This window comes from Nicotiana sylvestris, chromosome 1, assembly GCF_000393655.2.
Source record: "Nicotiana sylvestris chromosome 1, ASM39365v2, whole genome shotgun sequence".
NCBI lineage: Eukaryota > Viridiplantae > Streptophyta > Magnoliopsida > Solanales > Solanaceae > Nicotiana > Nicotiana sylvestris.
In genome coordinates this window covers 9489100-9510256 of record NC_091057.1, presented here as the reverse complement: position 1 = coordinate 9510256, position 21157 = coordinate 9489100, and the positions used below count along the sequence as shown (strand labels likewise).

At 42.9% G+C, this 21157-nt stretch overlaps 1 protein-coding gene and 1 non-coding gene across 2 annotated transcripts; one reads left to right on the top strand and one right to left on the bottom strand.

Moving 5' to 3' along the window:
- Positions 1-220: 220 nt before the first annotated feature.
- LOC138882083 (small nucleolar RNA R71) lies at positions 221-326 on the bottom strand. The gene has a single exon (XR_011403563.1). It is a non-coding gene; the product is annotated as a small nucleolar RNA R71 (small nucleolar RNA).
- A 6742-nt stretch (positions 327-7068) lies between these two features.
- On the top strand, positions 7069-7554 carry LOC138889930 (uncharacterized). Its single transcript, XM_070173276.1, has one exon. The coding sequence runs from the start codon at positions 7069-7071 to the stop codon at positions 7552-7554; it is 486 nt and encodes a 161-aa protein (XP_070029377.1).
- Positions 7555-21157: the final 13603 nt, after the last annotated feature.

Here is a 21157-nt window from a genome sequence, read left to right as displayed (position 1 = left end):
GATCCTCAACAGCACTTGAAGAATTTTCTGTCAATCTGCAAAACTCAAAGGCAACCCAACGTAACTCAGGAAGCAATAAAGTTGTTATTGTTGTTTCCATTCTCAGTGACAGGAGCTGACCAGACTTTGCTAAATTCACTCCCCGTTAATTCCATCACGACTTGGGAGGAGTTAGTCAAGCAATATGTGAATAAGTTTCATCCACCCAACAAGACTACTCAGCAAATTGATGAAATTTTGAGCTTCAAACAGAAACCAATGGAAACACTACAAGAAACATGGGAACGATTCAAAGGGATGTTGGTTATATGTCCGCACCATGGTATTCCAGATCAGATGTTGGGGCAGTGGTTTTACATGGGTCTGACAGATAGCATGAAGGCTAATGTTGATGCTTCAGTTGGTGGAGCATTCTTGAGAAAAACATGGAGAGAAAGCCAAAGACTACTTGACAAGATGACACAGAATTCGGGGTGGACAACCAGGAATGCACCTATCACTCTAGTAGTTCACTCAGTGCCCTTAGATCCATCCAACACTCTTCCTGAAAATATGGCCACCTTAATGACACAAATGAGTATACTCACCAAAAATGTGGAAGAGTCAGGGCAGAAGTAACATGTGCACATCGTAGATACAACCAATGGAGGCTTATGCACATCTTGCATTAGTCATCCAATTGGTATCCATTGGAATGCAGAAAGTGAACATCAGTATTACCCTGAGGACATAAATTATGTGTCTAATTATGGGGGCCATAGACATGGTGGTCAAAATTGGGGCCAACAGAATCAACCATATAGGCCAGTCCATCCACAACACAACAATGGAAATATGGGAGTCATGTGACATCAGAATAATGTGGCGCCCTACCAAAGGCCACAGGGATACAACAACCAAAATTAGCAGCAAGGTTATCATCCTCCTCAGCAGCAACATGGTGGAAGACATGAAGATGGGTTTGCTAGACTCGAGGAAGAGATGTAGCAGGTTATTGGGTCAAATGCAAAAATGAATGAAAGAGTAGATGCACATGAGTCAGCTATAAAGAATATCTAAGTACAAATAGGCCAGATCTCGATGTCTTTGAATAATCATCGTCATGGTACACTGCCTGCAAACACTCAGATAAATCCAAAAGATCAAGGCCCGAAGCAATTGATAGCAGTAAGTCTACGTAATGGTAGAGACTTAGACTTGGAGCAAGAGAGGGATCGAGAAAGCAGACAGGCTAAGACACTTGTACCAGTGCCCATTGAGCTAAATGATTAAGTGAAACTGACAGAGGTGACAACACAGTCTGCCTAAGAAGAAACAAACACACAGATTGAGGCTAAGAAAGAAGTTGAGACAGCCTAGGAATCGGTAGTTAAGGTGGTGTCTGACAAAGAGAAAACACAAATCATTGGAAAGAAGAGACCTCCAGCACCATTCCCACATATGTTGGCCAAATACCAGAAAGCGGAACAATACAAGAAATTCTTGGAGATGTTGAAACAAATTCAGGTAAATATTCCATTGATTGATTCTTTGAAGGAGATGCCTGGTTATGCAAAAATGATGAAGGACTTGATGTCCAGAAAAATCAACTTGCAAGATTTGGCCACAGTCCAGTTGTTGAGAAGTTGTCTGACCCAGGGAGTTTCACAATTCCCTGCACCATTGGTAACTTTGTCTTTGCCAAGGCACTTTGTGATTTGGGGGCTAGCATAAATCTTATGCCCCTGGCGATCTATAAGATGTTGGAGATTGGAAGAACTAGACCCATGTCTATGTTGTTGCAGCTGGCTGACAGAACTGTGAAAAGACCCTCAGGTATCTTGGATGACGTGTTAGTACGGGTAGGGAAATTTATGTTCCCTGCAGATTTTGTGATTCTAGATTGTAGAGTGGATGAAGAAATTCCCATAATTTTGGGAAGGTCGTTCTTGGCCACAAGGCAAACCCTCATTGAGTGTGAAACTGGGGAGCTCAAGATGAGGTTTTAATGATGAGGAGATAACATTCAACGTGCAGAAATATATGAGGCGACCAAGTGAATTCGCCAACTGTTCTGTTATTGATGTCGTGGATGTAATCATGGAAGAGGATGATGACACATTGACTATTGAGGACCCTCTTGCTTTATGTCTTGTGAATTTAGATGAGGTGAATGGGGAAGAATTGGCAGAATGGGTGTTGGCTCTAGAGGGCAGAGGGTTTTGGGAGAGAACACTTGAATTCGAGCCCCTGCACTTAGAAAACAGAGAAACTCCTCCAGCCAAGCCATCCATAGAAGAACCACCAAAGCTGGAGTTGAAGCCAATGCCCGCCCATTTGAGATATGCGTTCCTAGGACCTAACTCCACATTATATGTTATTATCTCATCTAGTTTGTTAGATGTGCATGCACAACAACCTTTAAAGGTACTCAAGGAGTTCAAGACTGCCATTGGGTGGACCATGGTAGACATTAGAGGGATTAGCTCGGCATATTGTATGCATAAAATTCTACTGTAAGAGGGGTACAAACCTTCTAAGGAGCACTAAAGAAGGCTGAACCCCAACATGAAGGAAGTGGTAAAGAAGGAGGTTATTAAGTGGTTGGATGTGGGAATCATTTTCCCCGTCTCTGATAGCAACTGGATTAGCCCGGTGCAATGTGTTCCTAAGAAGGGTGGTATGATAGTGGTAAAAAATGAGAACAATGAGGTGATCTCTACAAGAACCATCACAGGCTGGAGAGTTTGTATGGACTATAGGAAATTAAATCTAGCCACCTGGAAAGACCACTTGCCACTTCCCTTCACTGATTAGATGCTTGACAGACTGGCAGGGAGGTCCCACTTCTGTTTTCTGGATGGGTACATAGGAGACAATGAAATCTCCATTGCACCAGAGGACAGAGAGAAGACTTCCTTCACATGTCCATATGGAATTTATGCCTTCCGGAAAATTCCCTTTGGCCTATGCAATGCACCAGCCACATTCCAAAGGTGCATGATGGCCATATTCACTGACATGGTTGAATACATAATAGAGGTGTTCATGGATGATTTCTCAGTAGTGGGAAACGTATTTGATGAGTGCCTTACAAACCTGACCCGAGTGTTGAAAAGATATATAGAGAGTAACCTTGTACTTAATTGAGAAAAATGTCATTTCATGGTATAAGAAGGTATAGTCTTGGGACACCGGGTATCAAGCAAGGTAATCGAGGCGAATCGTGCTAAAGTTGATGTGATATCAAAGCTGCCACCCCCCATATCAGTCAAGGCAATTAGGATCTTCCTCGGGCATGCCAGTTTCTAATGATGATTCATCAAAGACTTCTCAAAACTTGCCAACCCTCTTTGTAAGTTGTTAGAAAAAGAACACTCTTTCATGTTTTCTGATGATTGCAGGATAGCATTTGATGAGTTGAAAAAGAGGCTAGTCACTGCACCCATCATCGTTGCCCCCCACTGGGAGCAACCATTCGAAATCATGTGTGGCGCCAGTGACTATACAGTGGGGGCAGTGCTAAGATAGCAGAAAGACAAGATAATGCACCCAATTTACTACGCTATTAGAACATTGAGTGAAGCCCAACTAAACTACACTGTGACTGAAAAGGAGATGTTGGCTGTGGTGTTCGCATTCGACAAGTTCAGATCATACCTGATTGGCTCTAAGGTAATTGTATATACTGATCATGCTGCTCTCAGGTACTTGATTGAAAAGAAGGAGTCCAAACCGCGCTTGATTCGTTGGGTGTTGCTGCTGCAAGAGTTTGACCTGGAGATCCGTGACCATAAAGGCACAGAAAATCAAGTCGTTGATCATTTATCGCGACTTGAAGGAGATAAAAACTCAGTTGAGGAAGAGGATATTCTGGAAACCTTTCCAGACTAGCAGATACTCGCCGCAAGACTTGAGGAAGTGCCATGGTATGCAAACTTTGCAAATTACCTAGCAACGGTATAGTTCCTTGTGACCTCTTCTCTGTTCAAAAGAAAAGGTTTTATCGTGACCGCTGTATGTGTTACTGGGATGAACCTTATCTGTTTAGAATATATGTTGACAATATGATCCGGATATGTCTCCCCGAGATAGAACAATCTTCTATTTTACAAGAATGTCATGCATCGGCATATGACATACATTTTGGAGGAGTCAAGACAACAACAAAAGTTCTAGAAGCCGGGTTCTACAGGCCAATAGTGTTTAAGGATGCACATCAATAGGTGAAGGGATGTGATGAATGTCAGTGAAACTGGGAATACTTTTCGTCGCCATGAGATGCCCATGAACCCAATTCAAGAGGTTGAAGTGTTCGATGTTGAGACGCCCTAACCTCGGGAGGCGTGACCGGCGCTCAGTCGAGTGATCCTAACTGAGCAAGCCTTATCAAACACTACCTACCCAACTCAATATGAATAATTAAACCATGCTTCCGTTTATTTAAACAAGGGAAGATAGTACATCCCACATTACTAGTTCATTTTAAATCACCACATTAGACCGTAAATGAGTTCCAAGATTCCATACATTTATACCTTAGAGAAACGGGAGTTAGAATTACAACATAGTTAGTACACCCATCCAACACCCGCACATGACCCACACATATGTCTACGGAGCCTCTAAAGATACCAAAGACAAATGTGATAACGCTGGCAACAAGACTCCGACTATACCTCAAAAGTGAATGTCTACAATAAAAAGATGTGCAATATATCCCCTTGAAGGAGGAAAGGGCTCACCAAGTTCATGAGAAGAAGGATGCTCCGCTACACACGATCGGCACTATCTGCAATGGAGCCACCTACATTCATTTAAAAATATAGCACCCCCAGTAAAAGGGATGTTAGTACCATGGAATAGTACTAGTATGTATAACTAAACTCCATCTAGTTAGAAAGAACTATACAAGAATAGGAATTCACAAGTACACAAATATAACTCAAACTTCGAACAGTTACCAAATTATCAATCAAAAGAATTGTACAACTTTCACATCGTTTTTTCATAGCTTTTAGTTTGGGGCATTCCATACTATCCATCATTTGTTTCCAATACCGCCGCTATCTTGAGCGGTGTCCGATCTCAACCCGATCGGCTAGGTTGCCTCATTTGAGACATACACTCCCATAAGAATCTCGTTTTTTCCTTTTTTTTTCCTGAATTTATTCAAATATCACCGTTATCTTGGGCGGAGTCCGATCTAGGCCGATCGGCTAGGCCGCCTTGCCAAGGCATTGTTCCCTTCTCAGTAATCATTTCATTCCACATATATCATTTCATAGGCACTTGGGGCCACCACTTATCACATCATTCTTGGCACTAGGCCGCATTTTACATTATTTCCAATTCCAATACTAGCTTTGCCATTTAGGACAGAAGGTGCACACAAGAGCAACTTTAAATTGTAAGCATGGATATGACTTCACATAGATAGCACAACATATTCAGCCGCAATCTCGATTTAGGGTCTAAACATTTCAATACATTATTCATACCTTTGCCCTTTTCAAGTTGTCAAGATAGTACGTTGATCATGTTGGGACATATTTTTCACACATAAGGTTACAACACCAATTCATGTAAAATACCAAGCAATGCAACAATTCAACTTTAATCTTACCATGTTCATATAATCACCGATGAAGCTCAATTTCTAAAAGACGAGGTTTTAGCTATACATACCTCAATCGAGCTTTCCTTAATCCTATAATGTTCTGGAATGTTTGCACTTCAATCTATTTAAGCAATATAGCACAATTTAACTCATAATCAAGAAAAGATCATAATCTAAGCTCTCTTGAGCATTTTACCGAGCAATTAGTGTTCATTAAGGCTTTATGGTTCTTTTATGCAAGATTACACTAGCCCATTACTCATGCCTTTTCTTTTATAATTCCTCATACTCTTCAAGAACACATGCATGCAATGCAAACCCCCTTACCCCTATGAATTACCTCACTAATGACCATTTGTAGCTATGTGTAAAAATGAGAGCTGAGGTGATGAAGCCTTACCTCTTGGGATGAGGGTTTAGGTCCCTCACTTGATTATATTCAATGATTTACCAAGGATTCATGGAGTAATTTGATGGGAAAGACTTCCTCTATCTTAGATCCTTTTCTCTATCTCTAAAAATGTCAGGAAATGGGCTCAAAATGAGCTATTACACCGAATATAACGACAGGGGGTCGGGTTTAAAATTTAGAAAATTGGAGCCTCGAGTCAAATCTGGGATTGCAAAGCTGACATGCGGCCCGCATAATGGACCGCAAAAATGCTCCCCAAAACCTGAACACACTGTCTGGGTATGCGGCGGTAATACGGTCCGCATACCCATTATGCGGTCGCATAATGCATCGCAGAACTGCCCCTTATAAAATTCCAAGGGGAAATATGCGACGACTATGCGGTCCGCATATTGGTTATGCGATCGCATACTCGACCACATAGTCGACCTCAAATTTTGACCAATACACTGACTCATTTTGCGGTGACTATGCGGCCCACATACCTATTAAGCAACCGCATTCTCGACCGCAGAATCGCACTTTTCTGGAAAAAAATATTTCTTGACTTTGCATAAATTTCTAACACATGTTCCTAACTTAACACCACGAGATTCGGGTTTTGAGTAGAAATTTTCACGGGGGCTAATAGATGTATGGGGGATAGACTTCATGGGCCCCTTTGTCAGCTCCTTTGGCAATAAGTACATACTTGTTGCTGTAGATTATGTGTCCAAATGGGTGGAAACTGCAGCACTACCCACCAATGATGCAAGAGTGGTAGTGGGGGTTTTTGAAGAAGAATATATTCACCCGTTTTGGGACCCCGAAAGCTATTATCAGTGACGGAGGCACTCACTTCTGCAATCGAGCCTTCGAGAAACTGCTAGCAAAGTACAATGTGTTCCACAAGGTGGCAACCCCATATCACCCTCAGACCAGTGGATAGTTCAAAGTGTCGAATAGAGATATAAAGAGTGTGCTAACCAAGACTGTGAATGTCATAAGAACTGATTGGGCGAAAAAACTAGATAATGCACTCTAGGCCTACAGAACCGCTTTCAAAACACCAATTGGTATGTCACCATACAAGTTGGTGTTCGAGAAAGCTTGTCACTTGCCAGTGGAACTAGAACATAGAGCTTGGTGGGCAATGAAACAACTAAATCTGGACACTGAGGTTGCGGGAATTAATAGAGTCATAGAATTGTATGAGCTAGACGAGTTCCGATTTCTTGCTTTCGAGAGCACGAGGTTATACAAGGAGAGAATGAAGAGGTTGCACGACAAGAACATTGTTGAGCGAAATTTCAATTTTAGAGACATGGCGTTGCTTTATAACTCAAGATTAAGGCTATTTCTGGGTAAACTCAAGTCACGATGGTCTAGACCATTTCGGGTGGTCGAAGTGCTCCCTTCAGGTGCCATAGAGATTGCCGTAGAAAAAGATTCCCACACATTTAGAGTCAATGGGAAAAGATTGAAACCATATGTGGGCATGGATGAACCCAAGGAAGTGCTAGTGATCCATCTGACTGAACCTCAAAGGTCTAGCAAACCTTAAATGCGCTCTTCTGAGTTGTACCGCGACATTAAATCAGGCACTGCGTGGGAGGCAATCCATGATCTCTTTTGTTTTGTTTTCTTTTGTTTGATGTTGTACTAGATGTGTAGGAAACTAACATTCTTATAAAAAATAAAAATAAAAATAAAAAAAGTTCATGACCGCGTCTGCGGTGGGACCGCGATAAACGAAGAGTATTCTACTTTTGGAGTGCTCGATCCACCGCGACCGCAGTGGGACCACGGTATGATCACGGTGAAATATGAACATACTGTCCCCCCCCCCCCATTCACCATGGCTGCGGCGGGACCACGGTGAATCGTGACATTATTGTCGCCCAAGTAAGTTGTGACTAAATTGTTTTTATTGTTTTCTTTTCTTTTCTTTTCTACTCCCCCCCCCCCCCAATAAAATTACAACCCACCCTTGCTTTCCCCTCTCTCCTCTCACTCTACCAACGCCTCTATCTCTTCTTCTTCTTCTTCACATCTCTCACACACCCACCCCTCTCCCACACACACCCACACACTTCCCACTCTCTCTTCCTCAACTTCCCTTACTCTCACCTTCTACTAGAACCAGGTATGTCAAGCTTTCCATCCCTCTTCTATTGTATTTTTTTTTATTTTTTTATTTTTCAAGTTTAATGCTTTAATTGTGTAGTATTTATAATTAGATTTTTTTTGGTTTTCTTTTCTGCTTTTTAGTGGGTTATGTGTATAATATTGTAAAGAAGAGAGCGGTGTTGTTGTGTATAGTAATTGTGGTGGGGTGGATAGGTGAAGTGATAATGGTTGATTTGGGGGAAGAGTTTTTGCTTCCATGGGCTAGGTGTGCTAGATTAGAGACCACGCTCACAAGGGGTTTGTATAATTACCCTGTCACGATCCCGGTTTGCCCTCCGTGAACCATCGTAATGGCACCTAGTCTCTACGACTAGGCAGCCTAAATTACGAAAGAGAAACCAAAATTTATGGAAGTAAAATAATTTAAAAATAGGAATAAAGTAATAATAGTGTTTAAATGTGCAGCTCGGCATATACCGTGTTTAACTCTCAATACCAATACGTAGGTCCAAGACCCAAAAACCCACGAATCACAAGCTAAGAAAAATACTACATAGCTCTAACTCCGGAATGTCTAATAAGAGCACAAAAATACAGAAGGGCTAAATACTAAAAACAAGAATAGAAAGGGACTCCTCGGTCTGCGGACGCGGCAGATGTACCTCGAAGTCTCTAAAGAAATCGCCTCACTCAAGAATGGTAGGCCTGATTAGCGGTACTTGGATTTGCACATGAAAAACATACGCAGAAGGGGCATGAGTACACCACAGCGGTACTTAGTAAGTGCCAAGCCTAACCTCGGTCGGGTAGTGACGATAAAGGTCAGGGCCCTACTGAGATTATTAACTAAAAAATAAGATGACAGGATAAGATAAGAAGTACAATTGAGAATCTATAGTAAGAATCTACACAGGATAATAAGAGTACAATAACGGAAATAGAGATAAAGGCAAACCACAAGAAAAATACCACTCATAGCAAGGATGATAACCGGGGGATTTCTTGGTATCCTGAGGATCTCTTGGTATCCTCTATATATACAAGGGATATCTTGGTATCCTCAATATATATGCTAGGGATCTCTTGGTATCCCGAGGATCTCTTAGTATCCTCAATATACGTGTCAGGGATCTTTTGGTATCCCGCACCTTAGTCCAGATAATAAATACGTTCATGGGATCTCCCGGGATGCCGTCCCGTAGTCCCAAATTTAAAAAACACAGAAGCAACACAAGAATACTCAATTAAATGCTAATTCGTACCAAGTAAACAATTACTTCTAGCCTAACATGTTGCACAGAATTCAGGTAAGGCAGGTTGAGCAAGTAAAGCAAATAAGTCACTTAGACATGCTTTTCTAAACTACAACAGGCTAAACTTGCAAGTAAGATGAAACAGGAAGAAGGTACTCAATTGAAATACTTAAAGTAAAAGTGGTTTTTCAAGAATCAGCTCAAGTACGCACTCGTCACCTCACGTACAAGGCATTTCAATTATCACATATATCATATCCTAAGGGGAAGGTCCCCCACACAAGGTTAGACAAGTTACTTACCTCGAACCGGCTCAAATTCAACCCGAGACCACGTTCTTGCCACGAGTGCTCGACTCCAAATTTCCCAAATCTATTCAATTCAATTGCATAATGTAAATCACACTTCAAGTAACTGATTCTACAATTTTATTCTCAGCTAATACGCGAAATTATGTAAAATGACCAAAATGCCAATCGGGCCCACGTCTCGGAATCGGGTAAAATTTATATTTACAGAAACCTCACACTCTCACGAGTCTAATCATACCAAGTACCAAAATCGGACTTAATTTGTCCCTCAAATCATCACTCAAAAGTCTCCAATTAGACAAGTCCTAACCCCCCAATTACTACTGATTTTCCTTAATTCGTTATGCTTAAATTGATAAAAATCAATCCAATAACGAGTTTAGGGACTAAAGACCTTACCCCAATGAACTCCTCTGAAAATCCGTCTTGAAAAGTGCTCCCCAAGCTTCTTCCCATTTTGAAAAGATGAAAAATGGCTAAATTTCACGAAGGCAATAATTTATATGTTCTGCCCAGTGATTTCCGCACTTGCGGTCCTGCTTCTGCGGAGCCAAGGTCGCATCTGCTACATTTCATTTAGTGGACAATTTTCACACCTACGGTCTCCAACTCACGGATGCGGTACCGCTTCTGCGGAAAATCTCCCGCATCTGCGGAAACGACTGACCTCCCTAAATTTTGCTTCTGCGGCGCCGCACCCGCGGAACCCAAACCGTAGGTGCGGTTATGACAGAACCAGCAGCTGAAGCTGCAATTTAAATTCCAAAATCTTTCCATCAACCATCTGAAATCATTCCGAGGCCTCAGAGACTTCAACCAAAGGTACCAAAAAGTCACAAACCACTATCTAAACTTGTACCAGTCCTTAAAACACCTAAAAGAACATCGAAACCTCGAATTAACCATGGATTTAAGCCTAAGAACTCCAAAATTCTCAAAATACGCTTTCGATCAAAAAGCCTATCAAACCTTGTCCGAATGACCTGAAATTTTGCACACACGCCACATTCAACACTACAGAACTACTCCAACATCTGAAATTCTATTCCGACCATCGGATCAAAATCTCACTATCGAACCGGAATTTCAAAAATTCAACTTTCGGCATTTCAAGTCTAATTTAGCTACAGACCTCAAAAACACAATCCGAACATGCCCCTAAGCCCGAAATTACCTAACGGAGCTAACGGAACCATCGAATTTCCATTCTGAGGCCGTCTTTACACTGTTCTGACTACGGCCAACTTTCCAACACATAAGCTCTCATTTAGGGACTAAGTGTCCCAAAACTCTTCGAAATTCAAAAATGAACATCCCGACAAATCAAAATAGCAGAAATAAACTCAGGGAAAGCAGTTAATAGGAGATCGGGGCGTTAATTCTTAAGACGACTGGCCGGTTCGTCACATCCTCCTACACTTAAACATTTGTTCATCCTCGAATGAGCATAAAGACATATCTGAAGTAGTGAAAAGATGAGGGTAACTGCTACGCATATCCTGCTCGGTCTCCTAGGCGCCTCCTCGATCGGCTTGCACCGCCACTGAACCTTTACTGATGCAATATTCTTTGACCTCAGCTTTCTAACCTGCTTGTCCAATATCGCCACTGGCTCCTCAACATAGGATAGATACTTGTCCAACTAGACTGAACTGAAATCCAACACGTGCGACGGCTCACCGTGATACCTCCGGAGCACAAACATGGAATCTCGGATGGAATCCGGCCAAGCTGGGAGGTAAGGCAAGCTCATAAGCAACCTCCCCAACATGCCTCAATATCTCAAAAGGGCCAATAAATCTCGAACTCAACTTCCCTTTCTTCCCAAATCTCATAACGCCCTTCATAGGCAAAACCCGAAGCAGAACCCGCTCTCCAACCATATAGGAAACATCACGAACCTTCTGATCTGCGTAACTCTTATGTCTGGACTGGGCTGTACGGAGTCTATCCTGAATCACGTTGACCTTCTCCAAAGCATCCTGAACCAAGTCTGTGCCCAATAATCTGGACTCACCTGGATCAAAACAACCCACGAGGGATCTACACCGTCTCCCGTATAAAGCCTCATACAGTGCCATCTGAATGTTGGACTAATAGCTGTTGTTATAAGAAAACTCTACCAATGGCAAGAACTGATCCTAAGACCCTTCAAACTCAATCACACACGCATGGAGCATATCCTCAAGAATCTGAACAGTGCGCTCGGACTGCCCGTCTGTCTGAGGGTAAAATATTGTACTCAACTCCACCGAATACCCAACTCATGCTGAACGGTCCTCTAGAACCGTGATATGAACTAAGTAGCTCTATCTGAAATGATGGAAACCGAAATACCATGCATACGAACAATCTCCCGGATATAAATCTTCGCCAACCACTCCAAAGAGTAAGTAGTATACCGAAATGAATTGAGCGGACTTAGTCAGCCGATCCACAATCACCCAAATAGCATCAAACATTTTCAAAGTCCGTGGGAGCCCAACTACAAAGTACATGGTGATCCGCTCCCACTTTCACTCCGGGATCTCTATCTACTGAAGTAACCCACCCGGTCTCTGGTGCTCATACTTCACCTGCTGACAGTTGAGGCACCGAGCTACAAATCCAACTATATCCTTCTTCATCCGCCTCCACAAGTAGTGCTGCCTCAAATCCTGATACATCTTTGTGGCACCCGGATGGATGGAATACCGCGAACTATGGGCCTCCTCTAGAATCAACTCTCGTAGCCCATCAACATTGGGTACACAAATCCAACCTTGCATCCTCAATACCCCATCATCATCAATAGTCACATCTCTGGCATCACCATGCTGAACCTTGTCCTCGATTACAAGAAAATGGGGGGCATCATACTGCCGCTCCCTGATACAATCAAATAAGGAAGACCGAGAAACCACGCAAGCTAGAACCCGACTAGGCTCTGAAAGAACCAATCTCACAAACTGGCTGACTAAGGCCTGAATATCCATTGCCATAAGCCTCTCTAATGCTGGTAAACAAGCCAAACTCCCCAAACTCTCTGCCCAGTGACTCAAAGCATCGACCACCATATTGGCCTTGCCCGGGTGATACAAAATAGTGATGTCATAGTCCTTCAGTAACTCTAACCACCTTCTCTGGCGCAAATTTAGATCCTTTTTCTTGAACAGGTGCTGCAAGCTCCGATGGTCAGTATAAATCTCAAAAGGCACACCGTATAAGTAATGGCGCAAAATCTTCAAGGCGTGAACAATGGCAGCTAACTCAAGGTCGTGAATGGGGTAGTTCTTCTTATGTATCTTCAACTGTCTAGACGCGTAGGCAATCACCCTACCACCCTACATCAACACCGCTCTGAGGCCAACCCTCGAGGCATTACAATAGATCGTATAAGACCTCGAACCTGTAGGCAATATCAAGATTGGGGTTGTGGTCAAAGCTTTCTTGAGCTTCTGAAAGGTCCCCTGACACTCCTCCGTCCACTGGAATGGAGCACCCTTTCGGGTCAACCTGGTCATGGGGGCTGCAATCGATGAAAACCCCTCCACAAAATGATGGTAGTAGCTTGCCAAGCCAAGGAAACTACGGATCTCTGTAGCGGAGGATGGTCTGGGCCAACTCTGTATGGCCTCTATCTTCTTCAGATCCACCTAAATACCCTCACTCGATACCACGTGGCCTAAGAATGCCACTGAATCCAACCAAAACTCACATTTCGAGAACTTAGCATATAACTTCTTCTCTATCAGAGTCTAAAGCATAGTCCTCAGGTGCTGCTCATTATCTTCCCGACCCCGAAAATACACCAGAATATCATCAATAAATATAATGATGAACGAGTCAAGATACAGCTAGAACACACCGTGCATCAAATGCATAAAGCTTGCTGGAGCATTTTTCAGCCCAAATGATATAACAAGGAACTCGTAATGATCATACCGAGTCCCGAAAGTAGTCTTCGGGATATCTGGCTCCCGAATCTTCAACTGATGGTAATCTGAGCGCAAATCAATCTTAGAAAACACCCGTGCGCCCTGAAGCTGGTCAAACAGATCATCAATACGAGGAAAACAAGATAGGAGCACCCCAAGGTGATACACTGGGCCGAATAAAACCCTTATCAAGAAATTCCTATAACTGATCCTTCAACTCAGGAAGAGTCATACGATACGGAGGAATAGAAATGGGTAGAGTGCCTGGAAACAGATCAATCCCAAAATCAATATCTCTATCAAGTGGTATGCCCGGAAGGTCTGCTGGAAACACATCGATAAATCTCATACTATTGGAACTGAATCAACTGAAGGGGTATCAATATTGACATCTCACACATAAGCTAAATACGCATCACACCCTTCTCAACCATACACTAAGCTTTGAGAAAAGAAATAACTCTACTGGGAGTGTGATCTAAAGTACCCCTCCACTCAACACGCGGTACATCTGGCATAGCCAGCATCATGATTTTGGCGTGACAATCAAGAATAGCATAATGGGGCGACAACCATTCCATGCCCAAGATAATATCAAAATCAACCATGTTGAGTAACAATAAATTAGCTCTGGCCTCAAAACCACTAAGAGCAATCAAACATGACCGATAGATGCGATCCACAATAAGAGAATCTCCCACAAGAGTAGAAACATAAATAGGGGAACTCAAAGAATCCCGAGATACACCCAAATGTGGAGTAAAATAAGAAGACACATAAGAGTAAGTAGAGCCTGGATCGAATAGAACCGATGCATCTCTGTGACAAACCAATATAATACATGTGATAACATAATCGGAGGCAACAACCTCGGTACGGGTAGGAAGGGCATAGTATCTGGCTTGGTCTCCACCTCTAGGGTGACCTCTACCCCCGAACCTCCACTTCTAGCTGGCTGAGCAGGTGGGATAACAACTAGAGCTGTAATCATAGCCTGAGAACTCTGCAGGGCACGCTGTGGCTGAGAAGTTTGTAGAGGTGCATTCCTCCCGAGTCTAGGGCAATCCCTCACCACGTGGCGTGTGTCACCATACTCAAAACAAGCTCTGGGAGGATGTGGTGGCTGTGGCTGGCTCGGTCTAGGCCTGCTAGACTGAGCTCTTAAAGCACCCCGCGCAGGAGGCACGCTAGAAACCGGAGGTACATAATAAGGTTCCTGGGCCCTAGGAGGAGCTGGAATACCACTGGCTGCTGGAAGAGCTGAATGAATAGGGCGACTCATATAACCCCTACCATGACGACCTGCAACTGGGTCATGGGCACCAGAGAAATGGCCCGACTCTCGAGACCTCTTGGCCTCTCTCTCCTATCTCTCACTAGCATTAATACCCTCAATCCTCCTAGCAATTCTCACCACCTGCTGATAAGAAATATCCATCTCTAACTCACGAGCCATACAAGACCTGATGCTGGGAATAAGGCCCTCAATAAACCGGTGAACTCTCTCGCGAACAATGAAAAGCAAGGCTGGTGCATGCCTAGCCAAACTGGTGTAACGGACAACATACTCTGAGACAGTCATAGTACTCTAGCGCAAATGCTAAAACTATGCGCGCCATGCATCCCTAAGGCTCTGAGGAACATACTCTCTATGGAACAGATCTGAAAATTGAGTCCAAGTCAATGAAGCATCCTCATTTAGAATGAAGCAGCTCATTCGGACTGTCTAACTCATAGGTGCGCCACCACTCATAGGCGGCTCCTCGAAGCTGGAAAGTAGTGAAGGAAACCCCGCTCGATACCGATATACCCATGGTATGGATAATGCGGTAACTCTCATCTAGAAATCCCATAGCATCCTCCGATGCTAGACCGCTGAATACAGGAGGCTTGTACCTCTTGAACCTCTCAAGCCTCAGCTGCTCCTCCTCGGAAACCGCTACCCTATCCTTGGGCTGAACTGGTATTGTAGGCGGTACATGAATAATCTAAGGGACCTGCTCAATATGTACTCGATGCTCAAGAGTGCGGGAAACGGGAGTTTGTGCTCCTCCCCCATCCTAAGATGTAGTTGCAGCAAGGGGAAGCAACCCTGCCTAAGCCAGAGTTGTGTACATGCTCATGAACTGTGCCAGCGTCTCTTGAAAAGCTAGAGTAGTGGTAGCAGTATGCGTGTCAGGTGCCTGGACTCTGGCTGGAACTGCTGGTGGTACCTCAGTGGAAGCTCGCGTAAGTGCTCTAGCTGCACCATATGCGCGTCCTCAGCCTCTACCCCGACCCCGACCTCTGACGGCTGCAATAGGGGGTACGGGTGCCTGATCATCTCGGGTAGCACATGTCCTAACCATCTGTGAGAGAATAGAAGACAGAAGTTTATAATTTTGATGTCAAAAATATCGCATGACAAGGAAATCAAATGAAGTGAAATTTTCCTAACAACTACATAGCCTCTAGTAGATAAGTACAAACGTCTCCGTACCGATCAGTGAAACTCTAATAAATCGGCTTGTAATCCATGTCTCCTATGAACCTGGAGCTCTGATACCAACTTGTCACGACACCAGTTCGCCCTCCGTGAACCATCGTGACGGCACCTAGTCTCTACGACTAGGTAAGCCTAAATTGCATAAGATAAACCAAAATTTGCGGAAGTAAAACAATTTAAAAACACTAATAAAGTAATTATAGTGTTTAAATGTGCCGCTCGGCATATACCATGTTTAACTCTCAATACCAGTACGTAGATCCAAGACCCAGAAACCCACGAATCACAAGCTAAGAAAAATACTACATAGCTCTAACTCCGGAATGTCTAATAAGAGCAAAAAATACAGAAGGGCTAAATACTAAAAGCAGGAATAGAAAGTGACTCCTCGGTCTATGGACGCGGCATATGTACCTCGAAGTCTCTAAAGCAGTCGCCTCCCTCAAGGATGGTAGGCCTGAGTAGCGGTACCTGGATCTGCACATGAAAAACATGCGCAAAAGGGGCATGAGTACACCACAGCTGCACTCAGTAAGTGCCAAGCCTAACCTCGGTTGGGTAGTGACGAGGAAGGTCAGGGCCCTACTGAGATTAAATAAACAATAAGATGATAGGATAAGATAAGCAGTACAATTGAGAATCTACAGTAAGAATCTACACAGGATAATAAGAGTACAATAACGGAAATAGAGCTAAAGGCAAACCACAAGAAAAATATCACTCATAGCAAGGATGATAACCTGGGATCTCTTGGTATCCCGAGGATCTCTTGGTATCCTCTATTTATACAAGGGATCTTTGGTATCCCGAGGATCTCTTGGTATCCTCAATATATATGCTAGGGATCTCTTGGTATCCCGAGGATCTCTTGGTATCCTCAATATACGTGTCAGGGATCTCTTGGTATCCCGCACCTCAGGATCATAAATATGTTCAAGGGATCTCCCAGGACGCCGTCCTGTAGTCCCAAATTAAGAACACACAGAAGAAACACAAGAATACTCAATTAAATGCTAATTTCGTACCAAGTAAACTGTTACTTCTAGCCTAACATGCTGCACAGAATTCAAGTAAGGCAGGTTGAGCAAGTAAAGCAATTAAGTCACTTAGACATGCTTTTCTAAACTACAACAGGCTAAACTCGCAAGTAAGATGAAACAGGAAAAAGGTACTCAATTGAAATACTTAAAGTAAAACCGGATTTTCAACAATTAGCTCAAGTACGCACTCGCCACCTCATATACAAAGCATTTCAATTATCAGATATATCTTATCCTAAGGGGAAGGTCCCCCACACAAAGTTAGACAAGCCATTTACCTTGAACTGGCTCAAAATCAACCCAAGACCACGTTCTTGCCACGAGTACTCGACTCCAAATGTCCCAAATCTATTCAATTTAATTGAATCGGGTAAAATTTATATTTTCAAAACCTCTCACTCTCACGAGTCCAGTCATATCAAAAGTACCAAAATTGGACCTCAATTTGTCCCTCAAATCATCACTCAAAGGTTTCCAATTAGACAAGCCCTAACCCCCCAATTACCACTGAATTTCCTTAATTCTTCATGCTTAAATTGATAAAAATCACTCCAATAATAGGTTTAGGGACCAAAGACCTTACCCCAATGAACTCCTCTGAAAATCTCTTTTGAAAAGTGCTCCCCAAGCTTCTTCCCATTTTGAAAAGATGAAAAATGGCTAAATTTCGCGAAGGCAAGAATTTATAGGTTCTGCTCATGATTTCCGCATTTGAAGCCCTGGGACTGCATCTGCGGTCCCGCTTCTGCGGAGCCAAGGTCGCATCTACGGCTTTTCATTTAATGGCCAATTTCTGCACCTGCGGTCTCCAACTAGCACATGCGGTACCATTTCTACTGAAAATCTCTCGCATCTGCGGAAATGGCTGACCTCCCTAAATTTTTCTTCTGCGGCCTTTTAGCCGCTTTTGCAGCGCTGCACCTGCAGAACCCAAACCGCAGGTGCAGTTATAATAGACCCAGCAACTGAAGCTATAACTTAAATTCCAAAATCTTTCCGTCAAACATCTAAAATCATCCCAAGGCCTTCGAAACCTCAACCAAAGGCACCAACAAGTAACAAACCACTATCCAAACTTGTACCAATCCTTAAAACACCTAAAACAACATCGAAACCCCAAATTAACCATGGATTTAAGCCTAAGAACTCCAAAATTCTCAAAATACGCTTTCGATCAAAAAGTCTATCAAACCTCATTTGAATGACCTGAAATTTTTCACACACGTCACATTCAACACTACAGAACTATTACACCTTTTGTAATTCCATTCAGACCATCGGATCAAAATCTCACTATCGGACCAGAACTTCAAAAATTCAACTTTCGGCATTTCAAGCCTAATTTAGCTACAAACCTCCAAAACACAATCCGAACACGCCCCTAAGCCCGAAATCACCTAATAGAGCTAATGGAACCATCAGATTTCCATTCCAAGGCCATCTTCACACTATTCTGACTACGGCCAACTTTCCAACACTTAAGCTCTCATTTAGGGACTAAGTCTCCCAAAACTCTCCGAAACTCAAAACCGAACATCCCGGCAAATCAAAATAGCAGAAATAAACTCGGAAAAAGTAGTTAATAGAGAATCGGGATGTTAATTCTTAAGACGACATGCCGGTGTCATCACTTGCCCCAATGGAGCTATAATGGCTATTGTGACCATGGTGGTGGTGAAGTTTGAGTAACCACCCAGGGTTCACACAACTCAAACCCTTAATAATAGGAGCTTCTGTTTTGTTAGGTAAACTGCATCAGTCCAGGAAGAGACGTACTATAGGGTCCTCCGCCAATAGACTTGGAGGTTTATCTAGAGCTCGGGGTCAGGCTAGTGCAGATCAGTTTGACCGCACTAGGTTTGTTTCCAAACCAGCTCAAGATAGGTTAAACGCCAAGGCATCCAAAAAGTTGCTACCTGAAGTACACATAGACAGGCATGCCTTGCAAACTTAATGCCCAAGTATATTTGAAGAGTTGAGGCGGTGTCAGCTGGACATCTCCTTTAATGAACTAGAAGAGGCAAATGTATTGCTAGTAAGGGAGTTTTACGCAAACTGCCCAGAGTATGTTGATAGGTTGGTCACAGTATGAAACACCCGGGTGAATGCATCTTTTGAGGCCATCCACAGATTGTACAAGCTGCCAGTATTCACTGGAGGAATGGATTATTAACATGTTTATCACCGCCCAACTATCTTGTGGGCACCAATTCTTGAAGCAATCTGTGTGGATGATCGGGAACTAATATGGATATAGCACAGAATTACACTAAACTCTCAATCTCTCACTTGGGAAGCTAAGTGTTGGCTCACAATCATCAACAACCGTTTGCTACCATCCAACAACACTACAGATGTAAACGGGCTAAGGGTAGCGACTATTTACTGTTTTATGACCCCTCATGATTTTGATGTGGCCAAGCTCATTCATGATGAAATGTTCATTCATTCCCCGGAAGTACTCAAGGGATTTTACTTCCCCTCTCTGGTCACCAGGTTGTGTCGTGCTGCACAAGTTCCTGAAAATCCCATAGTGGATGGGAAGTTGCAATTGAAAGCCCCATTCAGGCTAGCAAAATCACAGTTGAGAGAGAGTCGATAGTGGTGGTTGATGATGATAATGATGCTGATAAGGATGTTGAGGACGCTGCCGCCCTACCACAACCGAGTGATGATGAGGCGGGCCCATCTTAGGCTAGCTAAAGTACTCGCATGATAGCCCTGGAGCAAAAAATGGTTGGCCTACGCACTTCGGTCACTGACCTGGGTACTAGAGTTGACAATATGACTACTCAACATGCTAGGTCAGAGAAAAAGATCATGGGCTAGCTCTGGGCACTAGGACGAGCGTATCACCTCGAACCTAGCACTATCTCTAATTAGGACTAAGCACCAGGGAAGTCCCCTTCCCTTACTCTGCTTCCAATTCTTTGACATGGGGACATGCCAAATCTTTAAGTATGGCGTCGGGGATGGTTGTTATTGTATAATTGTATAAAATTGTTTGGTGTTGTTGTTGTTGGGTGTTTTGGTTGATTTTAATTAAATGCAACTTGGCCCGAAGATGGACACCTCTCGACGGGTCTCTTGAGGGACTTAGGTCGAACAAAAAAACAAAAAATAAAAGATTTTCGTTTGTTAGGTTATGTATCAACTCCCCCTTGGTTTTTCTTTAAACCACAGTTCTTTTCCAAGGGTTTCCATTTCAATCGGGTGTAGTTAGTTTTTTCTTTTTAGTTTAGGAAGTCTTGGGCGAGAAACAAAAAATAGAAATAGGGACCCTTAACTTTATGGTACCTTGAATAAAAACTGCTTTAGCATGACACTTAGGCTCTTTAGTTGACTCAAATAAGGCCTTAAATTGTGTGTTCCTGATTGGTTCAAGTACTTAGAGTAGAGTGTCGGATGATCCTAACTGAATTGAGTCATGTGCCATGACTGAGTGAAGCTTTGTGTATTTTGTGTTAACATTCAACGCCTAGAACTTGCCATGTGTGTGTATAAATCGAAATGGTAGTCTCGTTTGGTCTGGAAAGTGATATAGGCGTTTCTTTGCTTGACCTTTCTATGTATGCTTGCTCCCACCTAATTTTATATACCTTAGTCAACCCCGTTGAGCCTGTAAGCTTGTTTTCCATGGCAACCACATTACAAGCCTAACCCGAGTTGAAATAACCTATCTTGTTGAACCCTATGACCTCTTAGAAGCAGTCAAAGTGTAATAGATATGGAAAAATATAAGTATGGGGTGGTTTGTTGGGCTGTTAAGTGGAATTAAGGGGACATGAAAAGAAAAAGTGCAATGGTTGATAAACAATATTAAAGGCCACCAGAAAAAAGAAAGGAAAAAAAAAGAGAAGTCTCAATTGGTGGCAGCTATTAAAAGAAAAAGTGTGCTTAAAGAAAAAAATAAGGGGTTAACACAATAATGTAATGGTGGAAGGAAGGTGTGACAAAGTTAAGAGCTTAAAAGTACACAATGTAGTGGAGTGCTAAGGGAGGTGTAGTCACTATACCCAGATATATCCTAC

Coding starts and splice junctions, on each gene's coding strand:
- LOC138889930 (XM_070173276.1), top strand. CDS start 7,069: ATGTCACCATACAAGTTGGTGTTCGAGAAAGCTTGTCACTTGCCAGTG.